This window comes from Alligator sinensis, unplaced genomic scaffold, assembly GCF_000455745.1.
Source record: "Alligator sinensis unplaced genomic scaffold, ASM45574v1 scaffold1052_1, whole genome shotgun sequence".
NCBI lineage: Eukaryota > Metazoa > Chordata > Crocodylia > Alligatoridae > Alligator > Alligator sinensis.
In genome coordinates, this window is record NW_005842971.1 from 58,165 (window position 1) to 80,259 (window position 22,095).

The 22,095-nt window shown below is 40.9% G+C and overlaps 1 protein-coding gene across 1 annotated transcript in view; it reads left to right on the forward strand.

The window, feature by feature from the left end:
• The window catches only part of ZRANB2 (zinc finger RANBP2-type containing 2), a 22,248-nt gene extending 508 nt beyond the window's left edge, over positions 1-21,740 (forward strand). Inside the window, exons 2-11 of the mRNA XM_006036556.2 lie at positions 1,260-1,322; positions 4,149-4,201; positions 4,309-4,417; positions 7,298-7,380; positions 10,336-10,412; positions 11,378-11,515; positions 14,089-14,261; positions 16,992-17,078; positions 19,074-19,238; positions 19,772-21,740. Coding sequence (XP_006036618.2) covers positions 1,260-1,322; positions 4,149-4,201; positions 4,309-4,417; positions 7,298-7,380; positions 10,336-10,412; positions 11,378-11,515; positions 14,089-14,261; positions 16,992-17,078; positions 19,074-19,238; positions 19,772-19,835 — 1,012 coding nt within the window. The 3' untranslated portion in view covers positions 19,836-21,740. The remainder of the gene's footprint in view (positions 1-1,259; positions 1,323-4,148; positions 4,202-4,308; positions 4,418-7,297; positions 7,381-10,335; positions 10,413-11,377; positions 11,516-14,088; positions 14,262-16,991; positions 17,079-19,073; positions 19,239-19,771) is intronic.
• Positions 21,741-22,095: the final 355 nt, after the last annotated feature.

Sequence of the window (22,095 nt, forward strand, 5' to 3'; positions counted from 1 at the left end):
CTGTTGCCTGCTTGAAATGCGCTGGGTCCGATAGGCTCCGCAGCGCTTAGAGATCTTCACACAGCGTGAAGTCTCCTCCTCCTGGTGTTCGTGGAGTCCTCCAACTTGGGCGGAAACCACTCAAGCCTTTTATACGGCTAGCAAGCCAATCACTAGCCGCCATGTGTGAATAATTTAGAACTGGCCAATAATGGGGCTCGAATTAGCATACAAATGGTGGGAACTCTTTGCAACGAGCATCTCTGTGCTGCAACAAAGAAATGCACCCTGCAAAGAAAGCTACTGGTGGCGGGAATTCTTTTGCACCGGGGTTCTCTTTTGCAGCAGAAAACTCCACCGTGCAAAGAAGCTGCAATTTAGCGGGAACAATTTAGCAGTGCCGAAGCGCACACAAACAAAAATCACACCCTTGGGTTGTGACACCTTCCACTTTCTTTTCCAGTGGGAAGATCTTAGTTTTACGCCCACTTGATGGAAACGGGAGATTCCTCCCTAGCTTGATCCTGCGGCCGTACGGCTGAAGGCAAGCAAAACTCGGTGGCATCCGAACCCCAAGTCTCCGGGCGTGGGCCTGCATGTAGGATGCCTGCCAAAGGATTTGGAAACAGCTGAAGCCCCAGGCAGGGGTGCAGGATGTTTGCCAGTAGCAGGGCCACATGCAGTTCTTGAATGACTCAACAGATTTCGAATCGATTTGGCTTGGAACATGAAAAATTATATATTTGGAGGCAAGCAGTCATAAGCAGGGATCCTGGTTTTCTCCGATGTAAAAGACTCCCCAGTTTTCAGTTGAAAAAAAGTAACCCCAAATCCATCTTTTCCCGTGATTTAAATGAGACACCACTATATCTATACTTATATATTAGTGGCGTTTCATTTAAATTACAGAAAAAGGTGGACTTGGGGTAACTTTTTTTAACTGATTTTTTTTTTTAAATCGGAGAAAAACAACATCCTGGTTTCTTATGACTCATCAGCAAGCCCCAAACTCAGTTAAGACTCCCTGAGCATGACTTGGGTTTTGCTGCAGCAATGAGGCGTCTCCACGCCCCTCGCCACCCCCGCACTCCCGCTGCTGCTGCTGCTGCAGGGACGCAGGTCGCAAGGCTCCTGCAGCGGAGCCCCCCCCGCCTGCCCGCGGGGTCCTCCGGCCGCGCTGGGGCGCTCTTCCCCGTCCCTCCCCTCGCAGCCAGGTGTCTAGTCCAATGCCTGCCCGGCGGGCGGCCGCGCTCTGCCCTTGGGCGCGTTTCCTGGCGCAGGTCCGCACGCGCTGTGCGTCAGGGGAGAGTCAGCGACGGGGACTGGATCTGCCCGGACAAGAAGTGAGGAGGGGTCGGGGTTGCGGCTGGGGCCGCTCCTACGGCCGGGGGGGGTGTGCCCCCGCCACCTCAACCTGGGGCTTGCGGGGGGAGCCCGGAGCGGCCCGGCCGGGCTGACCTTCCCCTCCCCCGGCCCGGGCCTGCTGTGCTCTTGCCCCGTTATTTCCCTGCCCTCCAGGCCGGGGGAGGGGTTGAGGAGCGGGGCCATCGCCCGGGGGAATTGGGGCGCTGAAGTGCTCAGCTACTTCCCCCCGGCCTGAGTTTCCCCCCAAGTTTGGGTTACCAGAAGGGTTTTCCCCAGAGAGTTTCCTGTGGCAGAAGCCGAGCTCCCGCTTGGTGAAAAAGAAAATCTATTTTTGCAAAGGTTTTGACTTAAAAAAAATAAATAAAAAATTAGGATCTACCTGATTGGATGGAGAACAGCTAACGTAGCCCCGAGCCGGGAGGCTGTCGCCTGCTAAGAATCACCCCTCTCCTAATACGGTGTCTCCGAGAGGCTGACTCACCTCTCCAGCAGGGAGCCACAGGAGGGTGCCGCGCACGCCACTTTAGCGCCGGTGGTAGCACCGGCATGATTCAGGAGATGAAGCCAGGGACTTTGCATCCAAATCCATAGCGTCCAAACTCTTTTGTCCTGCTCTGGGCTTTGCAGCAGACGAATTGCTCTACTGTTTTTCTGTAATTAAACAAAATGAGTAAAAACAGGAAGAGTTGGCGTTTCCTGAGGATGATTTGAATCTAAAATCGTTGAGAACTGCTGCTCCAAAGGCATTTTTATATGTGCTCTGGGACGGCGCCAGACACTTTAATTGGCAAGCCAGGTTAATTACAAGCTCCTGCACGTCACGTGTGTCAGTGTCCCCACACTGAAAAAATGGCAGTGGGGCACTTTGGACTGAAGCTCATTGAACGTGTTTCATTTCTGAGCACCCCGCTGCCATTTTTTCAGTGCAGGGACACTGATACACGGGACGCAGAAGGTTGCCCCCAGAGCACGGTTAATCAAATCTGCTCCGACACGCCAGATTTTCAGTGCATCAGAGCAGGCTCCTCATATGCCTATATGAGCCCTAAGGTGTTACCTTGCTCTGCTTTCTTCCTGACTTCAGATTAGCACAACTGACTGTCTCTTTCCTAAGTGACAAAATGTTGGTTGAGGTGTCAAACTAGATTGTAAGAAGAGCAAGCAAGTCCTGATCCCACAGCTTGTTCTTTGCATGTGAACTCCCTGGGCCTTCTCGAAGTTCAGGTTAACGTCAGTGGGACTTCATATGAAATAAATCACAGGAGCTAGATCACAAATTATACAGTTAAGTACATATGGAAGTAGAGGTGCACCAATACATCGGATCAGCACCAATATAAAGAAAATTGGCTGTACCAGAAATTGGCCCGATGTGGCTGATAATTTGGCTGATAAATGCCCGTGTGTGCAGCCACAGCGCAGCACATAAGCGGTGAGGAGCACACCCCGGCAGCGTGGAGAGCTGCATGCAGCTGGTAAGTCCGTTGTGGTGAAAGGGGAGGTGGGGAAGGAAGGGGCATGGGAGGGCAGATCAATGCCCCCCCATGGTGAGGGAGGAAGAGGGGCAGGGGCAGACGCTACCCAGCTGCAGCAGGGCAGAACGGAGCCATGGCTTGTCCCGGGGGCATGGGGAAGGGGGGCAGCTCCCTCTGCTGCTTGTACCCCAGGAGGGCACTGGGGGGGGGGTGCGCCCCTGGATCTGTGTGGAGCAGGTTGCAGTGGAGGGTGCCACCGGGCTCTTCTCTGCGGAGGCGGGGCCCGAGGTGATGAGAAGAGCCCCATCTGCAGTCTGTCATCCCTGCCCCCGCAAAGTGCAAGCAGCAGCAGCCCCCAGACAAGCCAAGGCTCTGACCTGCCCTGCCCTGCCCTGCCCTGCCCTACCCTACCTGGGCAGTGTCTGCCCCCCCCCCCCCCCCCCCCTCCCCCCCCTTCACTTCTGGCCCCCTTCCCTCCCCCCTCCCCTTCCACCACAACGGACTTACCAGCTGCATGCAGCTGTATCGGCCAATATTCCTTCTTAAAAATCAGCTATCAGTATTGGTCCTCAAAATCTATATTGGTGCACCCCTATATGGAAGTAAACTTCTACTATGAAACATGGAAGGCCTTCAGTCCTTTTTATAGTACTTGAGAGTTGCTCTGTGTTTGAGATTTATATTTAAAGAGTTATATAGGTATCTAAATCAACATATTAAAGAAAAATACTGACGTGCTAGATGTTTACAGTTATTCAGTGTTACTACTGTGAAAGTGGGCAAAAACTGAAATTGTTAATGCTTTGGGATTTTTTTCTGTTTTCCTCTTTTTTTTGTTGCAAAAAAAATAAACCTAAATACACTATTTAAGCTTATTTTCCATCAGTTTAGAAAATAACATTCAGCCTCTTAAAGATAGCTTGCCAAGATAAAAGTGTTCTCAGATAGTTTGTGCAGTAATTCTACTTTAACTACAAGAATTAAGTTTATTAACATTAAAATCTATCAAGTTAGGGAAACTCGCATGCTAGTACAGAATGAAATTATTCAGATTGTAGAAGGCAAGGATCTCTTAAAGTGGTATCTTTTATTGGACCACCTATGTAATTGGGATAAAGTCAGACAAGCTGACATTCTTTGATCAGAGGTAGCCAGGCACAGCACACTCAGGTTGCAAGAAAAAGAAAACTCTATAATACTATATTCTTAATAATCAATGTTTGGAAAACATTTACTTCCATCCTTTTCCTCTGTTCCCTCTGTTTAAAAAAAAAAACGAACCAGGTGTGTTGAGATGTGTTTCATGAAAATATATTTCCTTTGTTTCAGGTGTGGAAATGTTAACTTTGCTAGAAGAACAAGCTGTAACAGATGTGGTCGAGGTGACTATCTTTCCTGAATAGACTCCTCCTCTTCCCCCTAACATGAATGAAATACTACATCTATAAGAAAATGATTTATTGAAAACTGTTTTTAAATCTACTTTCAGAAAAAACAACTGAAGCCAAGATGATGAAAGCTGGTGGGACTGAAATAGGGAAGACACTTGCTGAGAAAAGCCGTGGCCTTTTCAGTGCAAATGACTGGCAGTGTAAAACGTAAGCCCAATTTGAAATAGTAAAATAATCTGTAGTGTGCATATGATTAACTGGATTAAAGATAATAGTATCTTGCATTATGGTGCTGATGGAATCAAATAGCTGTGGTCTTTACTGATTAGGAAAGAGAAATTGGAGCCCTCAATTATAAGTGATTTTTTAAGTGTTTTGTATGGTTTATCATTAGATTAGCATTCATTTTAAATTTGTCTGCGGATAAACCAATATTTAATAAATACCTCTTTCTAAAGACAGCATGAGTTTGTAGTTAAGCATAAGATTCAAAGTTTTTCTTGCCAGCCTGCCTTAAACTGTCCATTTAACTGTAGGACACTTAGTTCACTGCTAAAGCCTGCCATATGTGAATGGATTTTTTTCTGACTAAGAGATAAGAATAAAACATACTTTATTATAGTTTTCTGAAGCATTATTAAATATTTGGAAGGTGTGGAAAAATAAGTGTTGAATACAGATAAATTCAGAGCTATTTCTCCCCCAAAATATTCATGTTTAAAATTTCAACAATTTAATTTTTTCTGAAAGTGTTTTTACAAAGGTCTGTTGGACCACACTTAATTTTGATTCTTCAGTTTTTACAGTGCAGATGATTTTTACAGCCTGTGAAACCTGGTTACTACTTTTGATTCACATTTCATAGATTCATAGATATTAGGACTGGGAGGGACCTTGGAAGATTGAGTCCAGCCCCCTGCCCGAGGGGCAGGAAGTCAGCAGGGATCATAGGATCCCAGCAAGATAAACATCCAAATGTCTCTTAAAGGCATTCAAAGTAGGTGCTTGAACCACCTCCGGCGGCAGTCTGTTCCAAACCTTGGGGGCTCGGACAGTAAAGAAGTTCTTCCTTATGTCCATCCTGAAATGGTCATGGAGGAGTTTGTGACTGTTCAACTTCATCATCCCTTGGGGTGCTCTGGTGAATAGATGTTCCCCCAGATCCTGGTGAGCACCCCAATAAAGTTATAGGTGGCCACCAGATCACCCCTGGACCTGTGCTTTTCCAGGCTGAAGAGTCCCATGGCTCTCAGCCTCTTATCATAAGGTCTGTTTTCCTGACCTCTGATCATGCGCATGGCTCTTCTCTGGACTCTCTCAAGCTTCTCCACATCCTTTTTGAATTGTGGAGCCCAAAACTAGACGCAGTACTCCAGCTGCGGTTTCACCAAGGTCGAGTACAACGGGAGAATGATGTCCTGGGATTTGCTTGAGAAGCACCCATGGATGCAAGCCAGCGTTTTGCTTGCTTTACTAGCTGCAGCATCACATTGCAGGCTCATGTTCATCTTGTGGTCAATCATGACCCCAAAGTCCCTTTAGTCTGTAGTGCTAACCAGCGTAGCAATGCCGAGCCTATAAGGATGCTGCAGGTTTTTCCTCCTAAGGCAGAGAACCTTGCAATTTTCGGTGTTAACACCATCAGGTTCTCATCCGCCCATTTCCTGAGCCTAGGTTTCCTGAGTCCACCCATTTGCTGTATGTAACCCAAAGAAGTATTAACCCAGTGAAAGTTAATTACAATAAGTAAACAAAAACATGCTGTATGCAATTACAGGAACTTGCGTATGTCATAAAATTGAAATGTAGACCAGTCCAAGTATTTGGTAGACTTGGAATAATTGCATATGCAAAATGTTTCTAATCTAAGAATTTGGGCTCCAAGTAGGGCTGATAAGAGTTGTGTGGTGTGTACTCAAGAAAATGGGACAGTCTCCAGTTGCCTTTTGTTTTTTTTTAACCTTTTAAAGCTTTCATTTTGCTAGCTTTTTGTCTTCAATCTCCTGCACCTTGAGGCAGATAGGTTTATTTGCTGGTGAGAGAGGACTAGAACAGCACAAACTGATATTTTTGTGTGTATGTGTTCAAGCATAGGTCAGAATCACTGGCACAAATGTTTTTGAGCTCTCTTACTTTACTCCAGATATTAGAAATGTAGTGACTGTAGAGTGTTTTCCAAAACTTGAAAGCTGTGGATTTGCTCTGTGACCATTAGTCTTCCTCTTCAGTTCTGTACATGCCACTTGCAAAGTAGTAGAAAGGAAAATTCAGTAACTATCAAATTTTACTCCATTTTCTTTGAAAAAATATTAAATGCTACATTGCCCTGTCTTTAAAGGGATTTTTTTACTCCTCCCTTATACAAAAGGCTATATCCAGAGAGCATTTGAAACAAATTGAGTTCTGCACTCATTCTGTCCTCAAGGGATGGCTGTTATGTGGGCATTTGTTTTTTCTTCAGTTTATTCATGTAACTAGTAGACATTTTTTCCATCTCTAGAAAATGTTGAATTTTAGTTTGTTTTAAGTAAATGTGAGCTTTGCAAGTTACATTTGCCCCTTTGTGCCTATCAGATATCACTCATACTCTTCTATTTCTCCTTCTCCATGTTGTGCTGCTTTTTGTGCCTTTGTTTACTCTTTGACCTCGATGGCCATTTTGTTATCTAAGCACTCTTTCTTTATATATAAGGGATCCTGGAGGTTGTTACAGGTAAAATGACATTACTTAATCATATGAGACCAATGTTACTACTATTAAATTACTTGCTTTTTAGACTTTTGTGCATTTTATACCCATGCCTCCCTTGGGGCACTTTGGATTCACTACTGTGTCCGCATGCTGGCAGAATTCCCAAAGACTTCTTTATGTGCTGAAGTGCTGCAACATTAAACATTACTTATATGGAGCTCCATTTAATGTAGTGAACTAAAAACATGGGAAACTTATTTTAATTCACTTTTAGGTTTCATGTTTGCTTGTTTTATTTTTTTATCCTGCAGTGTTGCTTAGTTTTCAACCCCTTAAATTTGTAATAGGAATATGGTATTCTATACTTACGTTCTCTTTTTTTTTCCTCTCTGAAGTTGTGGTAATGTGAATTGGGCCAGAAGATCAGAATGTAATATGTGTAATACCCCGAAGTATGCAAAGTTGGAGGAACGGACAGGTAAGAGTTATTTGCGTTTTAAAATACTTGAATGAGCTTTTATAAAGAATTTGTTCAACAGAAGAATAGATCTATTCTTTTTCTGTAAGCAAAGCACAAGTGAAAGCTAAGCACTGGCATTTTCTGAGGTGCCTTGAGTCCAGAAAGGTTGAACAGCAGTGAACTATAGGGTCCATCCTATCTAGAATTATAACAATCAGGAATAGGTTACAACAGATTTCTAGTGTGATGTGTGGACTGGACTAGAACATTCGTGAACAGACTAAAGCTTTGGTCACATTCTAATACATTTAAACTCATAACTGCATTACGCAATGGAACCTGTTTTAATGGCATGAGGGTCACAGCCATGGTCTAAAGGGATTCTCTGACTATGTTGTAATTGTGGTACCAGGGGTGACACTTAGAGGGTGCACGGGGGTGAACATGCATCCCCTGTCTGGCCTCGTTCCCTGTTTAGCAGGGGGGCAGGTGGGAACACCAGTGCCTCCCCTGCAAGCATCGGCCAGCAAAATTGGCCATGCCGCTTCCAGAAGTGGCCGCAGGAGTTCTGGAAGTGGTGTGGCTGCTTTTATGATAAGCAACATTGGCCGCTGGGGGACCCCCGCCCCCCAACTCAAAAGGCACCAGACACCCATGTGTGGTATAGTGCACCTGACTAGGTAACTTAGTGAATAAAATATATGCACTGTTATTTAGGAAGTTTAGGGTATTGAGAAGAGGATAGAATGGTGAATTTATTCCTTAGAAGAAAAAGTACAATTTATCCTCTTCAGTTTCTTTCAAAACTTATAGTTCTGCAAACTAAATTGGATTCACATTTTTTTCCTAGTAAGCATTGAAAATGCATGTAACTTCATACATTCTTTATAAGCCACAATAAATTGTAGCAGAAATTTAAGTTGAAAATTAAAATGAGCAGTTCAGAGCACTCTTTCTGAGTGCATCAGAAAACAATGAGAACAACAAGCAATGTGCAAAATTTCTGAGGGATTTGTAGTCCAAAGGCTCCTTAGTTGTGGAAAAAGATCATTTAGAACCCATTTTAATTGCTTATCATTCAGTTGTAGGACAAAAAGTTCAGTCCGTTTACTTTTACTTAGCTTATTTACATAAAGAGTATCTTTGTTTAAAATTTGCCTGCTTATGTTAATTCTTCTCTTGAATCATTGTTCTCTTTGTGGCCAGTATTTGGCTGCACTAGTGACATTTGGTACATCAAAATACCCGTGATAAGATTCCGGGAGGGGTTTTTTTTGCAAGTGGCACTAATAATATGGAAGGAAGAGACTTATTTTTTTATAGGGAAGCTAAATTTGGGTAGATACAATTTAGTGGCAGTTTGTCCCCTTTGCAGAGTGTTTTGAGACTTACCGACAAAAGTTAGGCAATATTGTCCGTGCAACATAATGAGAACAGAATCTGTAACTGGCTATTTGTAAGTGTTGGTAAGACTGACACTGGGCTGCAGTGGTATAGGCAGAGAAAACCCTGCCTTCATCAGGGGATCTCTTAAGGCAGTCCTCTTGCAACCCTGTGATTTTATATTGCCAGTAATAAAGGAATATGGTAGGTCACTCTGAGGTGAGCAGAAAAGATGATGAAGGGGTTACAATGCAAAATATGAGAAGTAGAGTTAAAACTCTTTTTATCCCAAGTAAACATATCAAATTATGGCAGAACAATATAACAGTTTTCAAATATTCCTAAGGTTGCCATAAAAAACACAGAGAACAACTTCTTCCTTGCCATGAAAAGGATGAAACCAAGGTATAAACAACGTTTAAATGACGGCAAAGCAGGTTTAGATAAAATCTTGAGAGAACTTCCTAACTCGAAGAATAGTAGAACATGTTTCTTGGGAAAGTTGTAAAATCTCCTGCAGTGGAGATTTTTAGAAAAAAGGTTGATGGATATCTGTCTTGGATGGTTAGGGATAGTGTCTCCTACTTCTGTGCAAGAAGCTGGAATAAATAAACTTGAGGTCCCTTCCAACTCTATTTTATGAATTGACATAAGGCTTTGCTTTTTAAAAAAAAAAAATTCGGACATGGAATTTTTACCAGGCAACCTGGTCAAATCAATGACATTTTTGCTTAAGCACAATTATTTCAACTAATGCCCAGTCTTAAAAAGACAGTGGCCTTCCCTTCCCATTTGCTTCCATTTAAATGTACTGTATAGGTGTAGAGTTAAGCAATGCATAATGCATCTAATGTAATATTTTAGGGCTAGATTATGCCCTATGCCAAGCTTTGCTTAGCAAAATTAGGTTAGGGCAGGGATTTTCAATCATTTTGCATCATTGTAGCCCCGGTGACCGGACACAGAGCAGCGTGCTGCCGAGCGGGGGTGGGGGCGACGAGTGGCCAGACGTGGAGCAGCAGCAGCTGTCGCGTGCAAGCTTCCTCGGGGTTGTTTTTAACACCACTGCATCTTAAAGTGGCTACTACAAAATATTAAATTCCCCTGCTGGATTAGAGTTTATGATGGCAGAAGTATTGTTATAGTGGGGCAGATTTCCTTTCTGCCTTAAGCCAGGAGAAACAGAGATGCATGGCCTAGTTGTGAAGTCAGCGCTCAGCATGGTGTTACTCTGCACTATGGGGATTTGTTATACATTTGTAGCTTCATCATAGCCCTTTTGTGTAATTGGTGGCTGTAGGGCTATAATCATCAAAACAACAGCAGTGGGCTGTCTCTTTCAACAGTTATTTCGTTTTTGCAATTTGATATGTAAGGAACTGTTTTTGACACAGGGCAGTGAAAACAGTTTGAATGGAAATAATGAAATTGCATTATGTTCCTTATATAGGTTTCTTTATGATTTGTGTAGTAAGAAACTTTTACTGTTGACTTAAATATATTTAGCATAAGCATAAATATTTACTAAAGACTTTCAGTCAACACAGTCTAAGACATTATTTTGTAATTTATCTTACTACCTTTTTGCAGGATATGGAGGAGGTTTTAATGAACGAGAGAATGTTGAGTACATAGAACGTGAAGAATCGGATGGGGAATATGATGAGGTAAGACAGTGGGGCCAACCTTTTGGCCTGCATGCTACAAGTTAGCCCACACTCTCTCTGAGTGCCACTCCAATCCCCTTTCGCTGCCTGATTGGCTACTTGGCTTTCTGTTCCCTGCCTAGTCCGCTGCTCTGCTTTCTGCTCCGGCCCTGTGTTCCCTGCCTGATTTGCTACTGTTTTCTGCTCCCTGCCCTATCTGCCTCTGTGTTGCCCGACCCCTCCCCAGTCTGCCATGTGCTATGCAGAGGCTGCCCATGCTACTTATGGCACACATACTATAAGTTGGCCACCCTGAGGTAAGGTTATATATAATAGAGGAATGTAGATAATGACATTTGCATGTGCCTGGGAAATCTGCTTGTAAAACTAACTTGGCATCCCTGGTTCTGGTTACAGAGAAGCTTGTTGTACATGTCTTCTAAGCTGCACATCCTGTTGACTGATTTGTGCCCTAGAATTAATATCAAGTTGATAGAGTGAGCAGTTGTTTTGTTTTCTACCCTGATAGAAGTTAACTCCAAAAATAATTATTTAACTGCTTTCACAATAAGTTTCAGATTTCCTACACACCTTAAACAGACATATTCAGCATTGCTTCGCAAATCAAGTGAAGCTAGTTACAAAGCTCATCTGTAAATGTGGCTTTCTCACATCCAGATTTTTGGTGACTTTGTAAGACTATCTGTAGATATGCATGTAATTTTTCAATTTGCATCCGAGATAGATTATTTGAGTATTTATTCAGTGCATTCAACTAATGTTTCATGGTACCAGTTGCCTTCATCAGTGTATTTTGATTGTATTTGAAGTTAAGATTGGGAAAATCTTAAATATAGTGTATATGTCTTATGAACTATCAGCTTTTAGGAGGATACTTATTATTACAAGTGTTACTTTTGTTAGGATGGTTGAAACTAAGTATTGGAAAACCACATTCTTATTAAATAAATTTTCTTTGTGATCAGTTTGGTCGCAAAAAGAAAAAATACCGAGGGAAACCAGTTGGTCCTGCATCTATCCTGAAGGAAGTAGAAGATAAAGAATCTGAAGCAGAAGAGGATGAAGATGAGGATGAGGATCTTTCCAAATACAAATTAGACGAGGTAAAATTCCTTTTGCTACCAACATGCCTTGAGTAGTTACTGTAATGTAGTTTATAAGTAGAAGGCCTTATTCTTTGCTGTTCTTATCTCAGTATTGTTGCACATTATATAAGCAATTGCTAAATTATTCACTCCAAACACTTGTGCATCTTGATAGAGTTTGGGGTTAAAAAAAGATTAATTGAAGACAAGTCAGCCTGACATCTGCTGCTTTGCTTTGAATAGCTACTGTTGGAATCTTATCACTTAAACTATAATTCCTTTGTAGTTTAAAAAAAAAATATTGAGTTTTTCTGAGGTGGCAAAATAGTTGTTTTAATCTCTGTAATCCAGTACAATATGTAAAAAATGTACACTAAAATGTTCTTCAGTTATCTTTTAGTAGGGACCTACCAAATCACAGTTCCACATTTTTTTCAGGAAACACAAAATCAGATGGGCTCTGTGAAAAATGGCAGGCTCCGTGATTTTGGTGACCTCACCACAAAAAACAGAACCAAAAAAAAATCTTGCTGGCAAGCTGAGAAAAGGGCAGGAAGCCTTGCAGTCTTGGAGCATAGAACGGGTCGGGCGGTGGGGTGCTGCTCACAGCAGGAGACATGAAGGCTGCAGGCAGCTGCACTGTGATCCCAGATCAGCTGTGGCAGGCAGTCAGGGGGCTGCACTGTAGTCCGTGGAGCTCTGTCCTAGCTTGTGCACATGCAGCTGGTCCAGGGCTCTGGGCAGGGTGCAGCCACCCAGCTGCCTGCCACAGGTGGCTCAGAACCACAGTATTGCCTGCAGCCTCCGCAACTCCTGCTGTGAGCAGCCCTGACCCCCTACCCCATCATGTTCCAAGACTTCAGGGTTTCCTGCCCTTTTCTCTGTTTGCTGGTAAGTTATTTTGTTTTCTGGGTTTGTTTGGGTTTTTTTTTATTTACGTAAGCCTGCCAAAATCGTGGAGCCCACTGCTTGAGGATAGCCTGAAATTGTGACCTAATTAACCTGATTAAGCCTGGGAAACCAGTTAATCCACACACAGTGTGTGGATTGATGGCTTCCCCATGCTTAAGCAGGATAATTCAGCTGCAGTTTCAGGCCATGTGGCAATCTGCAGGGAGGGTTGGGACTGCCAGAGCCCCTCTGCCAATCAAAGGTGTGGGGTGACCCTGCCGTGCTCAGCCCACAGAAATGGTGGCCAGCCCTGAGATTTGCCCATGAAATCGGCTGGCTGCCACCTCTAATTTGGTAGGCCCCTATCTCTTAGTGTACTGTTTCATATGTTTTCAGAAGTTTAAAAAAAAAAAAAAGCAAACATGAAGTGGTACTACATGCATGAGATTATTGTTAAATGATGCTAGCTTTATTTTTGCTAAAAAGTTGCAAAAAATGGTTCTAAACTGCAATTATTTTCCTTTTAATCCATAATAGTTGTTCCTTCAGGCCATTATCCTGCAAGGACATACGCATGGAGTTAGTATTATACAGTGATCATCCAAGCCAGTGGAATGTCTTAGAATGGGGGTGGGCAACGTGGAGTCTGGCTGCTGGCTGGATCCACTGTTTCCCAGCAGCCCCGCCCATGTCACTGAAGCCAGTTTCTGTGGATACCCCAGGAGCAGCAGGGCAGTGGAAGTGGATTGCAACTTTGCCCTGGCTCCAGATCATGCTGTTACTGCCGCAGGATCCCAGCCCCAGAGCAGCTCCCCTACCAGCCATGCACCTTGCCAGTGCTGCTAGGGCCAGTCTCCATGGAATCCCTGGCTCTGTACTGTCACTACCCAGCTGCTCCTCAGGTCCCCATGAAAACCAGCTGCAGCGGCACAGGCAGGGGTTTCTGGGAAATGGAGTCTGCCACAGGCCCAGTATGGCCCATGGGCCAGACTTTGCCTGCCTCTGCCCCATCTTAGAATAAGGGTGTCATTTTAAAGCTTCCAGAGCTATGTAATGTGGCCTAGAACAGGGCAGGGCAGGGCATGCCACAAAAATGGGGGAATAGAACCTGGTTGGTAACATGTCTTTTTTATGGCCAAGTGAAGGCTGCACTGACCCCTATACCACGTACATATGTAGACTGCAAGAAGCCCCACAGTAAAGATCTGGCCAAGGGGCAGAGTGAATTTGACACCTCACAAGGTGAGTCTTAGAATAAGAGGAGGTCTTTGGCACATTTAGACCCTAGTTCTGCAGTGTGGTAGCCTTCAGCCCAATCTGGGACTGCTACTAGGCATTTACCAAATATAAAGTCTTGTTTCTGTTTTTAAAACTTTTAAGACAATTACTGGACCTCAGTAACAAATGCTACCATTATGGTTGGCTATGTTATATACTAATAAGGAAGGTTTTTGAGGATCTTTCGTAAGGCCACGTGTTCAGTAGCAGTTTGCTTTTCAGCAGTGCGCAGTCAGTGCTTATTTGGCTATCTAACAAGAGTTTTTTAAGAACTAGCTTATGTAGTGGTTACTGCTATAGAATAAAAGCTAGTGAACATCGTGCTTTCAAATGAAGACAACGGTTGAAATACAAAAACTATTTTCTGTACATTTTCTTCCTATTTAAATCTTCAGACAAAATTAAGGTTCTGTATTTTGTAGGATGAAGACGAAGATGATGCTGATCTCTCAAAATACAACCTTGATGCCAGTGAGGAGGAAGACGCTAATAAAAAAAAGAAATCCGACAGGCGCAGTCGTTCTAAGTCTCGATCTTCCCATTCACGATCTTCATCACGCTCATCCTCCCATTCAAGCTCAAGGTCTAGGTCCAGGTAAACGGGTACAGGTCAAGGGTAACGCCAGGCAAAATGTCAGTATCTAACTTCTTTATTTTTACATCTTTTATTCTTGATTGACTTACAATTTCAGTAAAATAGTATAACTGTTTTACATGTTCAGTTTACACAGGTAGATAGCATGTCCTAGCGGCCTTCTATTTACCAGTTCTAAATCTGGGAACTTCCTTTAGTTTGTCACTTTATTTTAGTGAATTAATTTTTATGAGACAGCTAAGTCACCAGAGTTTATGAAATATGAAACCTGATGTGTTTGCTCAGGTAATTGAAGGCCTGTTGGCTTATTGGTGAGTATAGGAAATGCATGCTTTATCAGGGTACTGAGATTCACAATTGCAGTAAACGGGCTGTTAAACAGCAAAGCTGAAGGTAAAGCATTCAAAACATGAAAGGGCAAGGTTGGAAAATGCCTTTAACATAAAGACAAGAAACTTGAACTTAATTTGGTGAGAAATGGAAGTTGAGGGAGGGAATAAGAGGACAGTGATGTCAGAGCAGCAGGTCCAGGTGATGATCTTGGCTGAGATTTGAATGTGGGCATGTATGGGTTTTGAGGAGGACAGATAAAAGCTCTTATCACATATAAAGAATATGGATATGTCATGTTGTAAATAAATATGCCAGCTCTGGGCACATCATTGAACTGTTTAGTTACTCTGAGCTAAGCTATTTTAAGTGCCTTGGAAGTAACAAAGCAAGATTAATTCAGACATAAGACATCACTTTAAGCTTAGTCATTCTGCTGCTTATTTATATGCAAGTCATAATTTATGTTTTGAATTTCCCCGTTCTACTGCATAAAGTTCAAGTTTCTCCTCTCTTCATGGCACTTTGCAATATTCCTTGTCTACCTTAACTGCTCTGCTTGCTGCCTTATGTTTTTTGGCCAATTCATATTTACTAGCTATGCTAACAGCTGTCTCCTGTTTTGTCTGCTTCTTTCCCAATCATTTTCAGACCTCCTTTCATGCTGTAGACCTTTCCTTTCCTTCAAATACCTTTTATTCACATCTGCCATAATGCCTACAAGGAGCTAAGCAAATAAAGATAACTAAAATAATCGACTCTTGGCAGTTTTTTTCAAAAATATATAGCTTTTTGATTATCTGTTTTCTCGAAGGTAAAGCAAGATATTGTGAGCTCAGACAAAAGGCCTGTGTTGTCCTATGTTTGAACAGCACGCTGCATATGTGGGCAATACTAGAATACAAATCTTGTCTAGCATGCTAAAAAAAACCTGAACTTCAAATCAAATGAAAATATGAACTCATTTGCTAATTTGCAAACCTCAACACTGAGGGAAAGCTTAATTTATCTGGAATTTTCTGGAGTCTCTTTGGTTGTAGCCTTGTTAGATACTTCACTCCATATGCACCACCTTAGATTTATATTTCATAAAAATGAAAATACACTGTGTGTCTGGAAGGAATTTTAGTGCTCTTCAAAGGATTCTTTTTTTAATGTACATATTTTTCTGGCCAGAAATAAAATTGTAGACTCCTGTTTGTGTGTAGCATGATGAAGAGGATGTAGGTAAAAGTAACATTGAGAGGTGCAGAATGAATTTTTCAAATGGTGTTTGAAAAAATCATCATGCCTTCTGTTCAAAATCATTATTTCAAGCATGATATCATTGTTATGTGCCTCTTGTGTTTTGCATTTTAAAGAGACACCAGTTTGGAAAATATTGTACCTATTTAGGTTATAGGTAATATCTGATTTCAATATTTTAGCAAAATAATTCTATCACACAAATACACTTGAAAATAAATCCTTTAAATCTACCTAGAGAAAAATATATCAGGCTCTAGGGGCTCCTATACACGTGTTCTGGGGTGGGGTGGCGGTGCGGGCTGTGCTTTAATTAGAGCTGCTCCGAGATTTGCTGTAATTAAAGCACCCACAGCATCGCATATATTCAGCATCCCACACTTCAAAATGGCAGCGGGAGCACTTTAGTTAAAGTTTGTTCAATGCAAAGCACCCCGCCACCATGTTGAGACACAGGGACCCTGAATACACGTGACGCGGAAGCTGCTGGAGTGTACTAATGAGCATTAAAAAAGTCTGCTCTGTTAATCGAATCTGCTCTGATGTATGCGAATTAGCAATTGTTGGAGCAGAGGTCTGTCACCTGTAGAGGTGCCCTATAACTCTTAGTTTAATATACTTCAACACTTCAAGCTTGCAGTGTCCCAGTGAGGCTCAAATGACGGTTTGGAGTTGAATTCATGAAATAATGGTTGTGCAGTTGTTTTATTGATTTTTACCAAATAAGTTCTACTTCACAATTTAATAGTTCTAAGAAACTTTTAGTACTCTGATAGAAAACCTGATAAAAGCTTTAACTTGCATAAAAGCCTTAACTTACACCACTTTATAATACCATGAAATTCTGACTAGACCTAGTATTTAAATAGATTTTAAAATTAGTCAGCATTTAAAAATAAGTTTGAAAAGATAGCCAGATAACGCATTAGCAAAAACCAAAGGACCTAGAACTTCTTTCATGCATCTTGGCCCATATGCTGTAATATAAGGTAAGAGAGAGTGCTGGCTCTCCATAAATAATGAAATAAAGTTAATGTAACTTCAAAAATGAACTGGCATTAAGAACTAGTTTTATTCTAAATGTCATTTTACAACAGTCTTCGTGCTTTATAAGCGTGTTCAAGTACTGGAAAAAAATCTTCCATGTTGTTTCAGGTCCCATTCAAGAAGCTCTTCCAGTTCCAGATCAAGATCTCGTTCCAGTTCCAGAGAACATTCTAGATCTCGTGGGTCGAAATCAAGGTGAATGAGGTAGCATTCTCTCTGCTTTGCAGAGAGAAATTAAAAGGCAACAGAAGAAACTGCTTGTTTATTTCATTAGAAAATTACTTTGACACTGGAAGAGCATTTAACTCGGTTTCACCCTGGAAGTCGGATATTGCCAGTGTCAGAAGTCCAAGAAGTAACCACTATTAAATAAACAATTATTCTTCAATATGCAAGTTTGCCCCTCTGTGAGGATTCCTCTGGTCTAAAGATATGCAAGTTGATAACTCAGTTCTGCAATACTTCAAAGCAAGTTAAATCTGACTGTTTATGCTTAAAATAATTCTTGTACTTTTATTTACTGTTTCCTCTTTGGCTACTAAATGCAAAAAAAGAGTAATACACACTCTTTTTATTTTAGGGTTTCATGGTAATATCGCTAAACTCCTGTTAGACAAAACTGTTGAATTTGCATTTGCAAACATGAAGGATATATGAAATTACTGCTCAACTTCTTAGGTGAATTGCCTCACTGAAGTCACTGAAGCAATTCATGTGCTTCAGGCAAGCAGATTTGGCCCAGTATTGTCCATATAGGCACACTGAAATCTGAGTTAGCCTTTCTTTAAAATATGGCAAGTACTGAACCATGCATAGGAGGCAGCATCAGTTGGTATTCTTTGTGATCCTTCTTCACTGAGGCTTCCTTGTAGGCAGAATTATTTTGCAGTAGGTGGCAAATTCATCCCTTTTCCATACAAGTGGAGTATCCATGTGCTCTGAAAGAAGTTGGGTTTGATTGCAGAAAGGGAAATTTGGATCGGGGTGGGCAGCCTAGCATGCAATCATTGCATGGCACAAACTTTTGCTAACGCAATCCTCCTGTAGCATGGAGTATCACCAGGAACTCTCTTTTCTCTTGAATGGAAAATGGTGGAAGTGTGCATAAAGCCTCTGCGAAATGGCCTTTCAGTTCTGGTTTGTCTGCTTGGTAGTTCTGTACTACCATCTGTATTGACTGCATTTGCCCAAATGTTGAGCTCTGAATTTCAGCATAGCATCATTCGAACAGGTAATATAAAGTGAAGTAGAAACAGAGAAAACTAAATGTTTGACAGTATTTGATGACATGTTCACTTGAGAAGTAGTGTAATGTTTAGGTTGTAGCAGTTGTTTAAAAACTGGAATTAATATTTCCTGGTACATTCAACTGCTTGAAATGTGGGAAACACTTCTATATACACTGAAAACATTTCTGCAGAAAAGTATGCACTAAGTCCTGTTGGTGTGGTGGATTTAACATTAGGCTTGCAGCCAGGAAGTTCTAAATTACCTTTTTATCACCATGTCTGACAACCTTTTTTTAAATCCACAAGTGTGTGTGTTGTGTGTGTGTCTGTGGGGAGGAACTTTTTTGTTTTTGTCAATACCTGGATAGCAGTGTCATGCATGCCATTTTATCAACATTTCTGCTCAGTTAAAATCAAGCAGGCAAATTTTGCTGGGTAGACACAAGTATTTTTCAGGTCTTCAAACTCTTGCAATTTTAGTCTCTTTATTTTTGGAATAGCCTTGATTCATACTATAATATATAAAATGGTAAAGTGAAACAGGTTTCTAAATTGCTTGCACTTGATTTGTTTTTTTCCTAATCTCTTTCATTCTGTAAACTGAAGTATTTAGCAAGAGTAAGGTCCTCTTATAGTTGGTCTCCCATTGTATCTTTTATTTAACAAATCTTAATTCTGAATAACTGAAATAAGACTCCCAAACCACTAGTCTACAGCCCCATATTTTGAAAAGCACAACTAATAAAACTACAGACCAGTTCCATTGAGATTAAAAGGTCTTATTCATTATTAGTTAAGGAGGAGTAAGTATCAAAATAGACCCATATTTGTTAGCTGCTATAGCACGTACTACATGGATTTGATCTCTGTTATAGACTCTTTGGGTTTTTTTGTTGTTTTGTTTGTTTTTCTCTGTATATTATACAAGAATTAAATCTGATTTATTTCTTAATCAATAAAGATCCAGCTCCAGGTCCTACAGGGGGTCTTCAACCCCAAGAAAAAGATCTTACTCAAGCTCTCGTTCATCGTCTTCTCCTGAGAGAGGCAGGAAGCGAAGTCGTTCTAGATCTTCGTCGTCTGGTGATCGCAAAAAAAGACGATCGAGATCACGGTCACCCGAAAGGTTTGGGTTTATGTAGAATAAGAATGGGTGTATTTAAATGTGATGCAATTTCTGAAGAATTGAGATGAAGTGGGAAAGGGTTGAATTTTACCTGTTGGTTTTTCATAATTTCAAAATAGATTTCCTATTTTTTCCCCATTCTACCATGTTCCTTTTTTTTTTTCCTTAACTTTTGTTTCCATCTTTCCTGGTAAAATTTCCTCCTGTTAGGAGCATATCCTGTAGAAAAGGACTGGGTATTTGAAAGTATTTCAATATTTGAAAGTCTTAATGGGTAATACATTGATTGCTCACTTTATAAGTGAATACTGTTGCATTAAGGGATTGAATTATATTTTCTGCATTAAATTTGCTACATTTTTAGTATTAAACTTCAATGAACCTAGAAAGGTGTCAGGTTATTTGTTCAGTTTTTCATGCTGCCCCTATCAAATTTGTCTTCCAACTATTGTAGAATAAAGTATAGTGGGTCTGAATGATGAAATTAATTCAAACTTACTTGTTTGCATGCTTTCTCCATTTGTATCTTTCAGACGCCGCAGGTCATCATCTGGATCTTCCCACTCTGGTTCCCGTACAAGTTCTAAAAAGAAATAGCATATTAAAGTTCACATTTAAAACAAAATTCCAGTCCAGTGCATGAGGCATATTTTTAAGAAGTTGGTGTCTTATTTGGTCAGAAGTGCTAAATCTGCTAGTAGAGGTGCATGTCTGTCCTTGCTTTCTGGGAAACTGCAGCTTTGTTCATTCATGAAACCAGTACAAAAGAGGGAGAGCGTTTTAAGCCATAAACCCCCAAAGTGAATATGCAGTTTCATTATTCCAGTTATCATTTCAGATATTATGTATCGGTATTATTCAGCAGTGTTTAGGGGGGGCTACTTTGTTTATTTTAAGAATATCTATCTGACTTTTTTTCTTCTAGTGTTTGGGGGTCCAGTTAAATTTCTTATAGCTTCCTGAACTGTAATGGAGGCAGGTTACTTTGTTGTGTGGGTTTATTCTCCCAAAAACAATCCTACCTGCCACAAGTGGGAAGGAGCATTTCAGAATGTGGAAGATAATTTATTTATTTGAACATATTATACATGGCAATATGCTCCTAATTGATTGATGCACCCCTCTTGGGACCATGGAAAGTTAGTGCAGCTGTAGAGTTAGAAGTACCCTCCCAAGCAAGTAGGAGGAGAGTTCTTAGCTGTGGTTTTCTTTTGGTGTTTAGTTAATGATTGGTGCCATTTTTTTTCACCTCTATGTAGGGCTGAGGATTTTGATGCTTCTTTACATGCAGCCTTATGCCAGATATTACAGCGGGTGAATAAGGTTTCTTTCCCCCCACTTGAAGGTTTTTTATGCACTCTTTTCTCCACAGCTGAAGTCTCAAAGCTGTCAGAAAATCTGGAAATATTTAGCTCTGCTCCTTTCTCTTAGCTAATGCCTTATCTTATTGTAATAGGTATTAGGTGCACTACTTTCCTGTGTGAGAAGGCTGTCATCCCCTCTTAGAAAGGGGGCAGACTTGTATGGACATACAGTGATAAAAGCTACTTTTGAAGGTAGGGGGTTATGAAATAGACTTCTTTCAATTATAGAATGATACCTCTAAGCCAGAAATCAGAGATGAATCTGGGCCAAAAAGAGCTAATTTTTGAGCTGTCTAAATTTTGCATATAGTAAATAAACTGCATATACAATTATGAGATATAAGTGTGTTCTTCTAAGAAGACATTGTTCTTCTCCCCCTAAACTTGTACACACTTTATGGCTTAAAGTGCTTTCCAAATTTTGTTTTACTAGCGATATTGCATTAAAACCTGGTCACTCTTGAGCTCCGTTTGGTTAAGAAAGGTTTGTGTTAACAGTATCTTCGGTGCCATCCCAAGGTAAGTATATTGAGAGAGAATAACACGTTCTTACCAAAACAGCAATATATCTGCAATTATTTGAATAGTTGAATTATTTGAAATGTTCAGTCTTTGATATTTGTTTTTGTAAAAATGAACTGCACAAAGACAAACGGAGCAAAATGTCCATGTTTTTCCTTTTGTTGGGGGGGTTGTTTGTTTTAACAGGCTTTTGGGGGACTGATGGAGGAGCGAAATGTTTTTGGCGTAGAAATATTTTGATAATCCTTTTGCAGGAAAAAATCACCCTGCAACTTTATTGCTTTTTTTTTTCTAATTTCCTTGCTAAATGTAGTGTAAATTGCACAAGAACAAGTTACTCTTGTATCTGTGCCTCTGACTTCTTAAAAGTCCACCTACTGAATTGTAAAAATCACATCTAGTAGATGCTACGTGTGACCTTTTTGGTTTATTCTCGTGCTCTGTATTAAAATGTTGCTGTACTTAACAGATGAAAGTTTTTAAATTTAGCAAATGATAGGCAACAGGCAGCTGAAGAAAATTATGGTTTCATTTCGCTTAGATGAAATGTACTAGTTCATTTCATGAAAAGAATTATCTGTAGACAATGTAAATAAAAGCCTGTGAGTCAAGTAAACAGTGAGTGTTTTCTGTTTAAAATATGTAAAACATCTTTCTTCAAGGCATATACTAATAGTCAAAACACTGTTTTTCTATTCTGTAGCAACAGAAAAATGAAAGCTTTGCTTCCAGTCACTGATTATATGCAACATTATCCATTTTAAATGTTTTGACTCCAGAAATGCTCCAAGTATTTTGAAGTGTAAATATCAGTATATGTTGAACAAATCAAAGTTGACTGAAAGGAAAATAGGTATAAATGGTGTAAAATATGAACTGACATGCTATTTGAAACAAACAGCTGGAGGAAGGGGTTGAAATCATTAGTAGAATAAAGACTTGCCCCAAATCTAAATTATGTAAGGATGGAA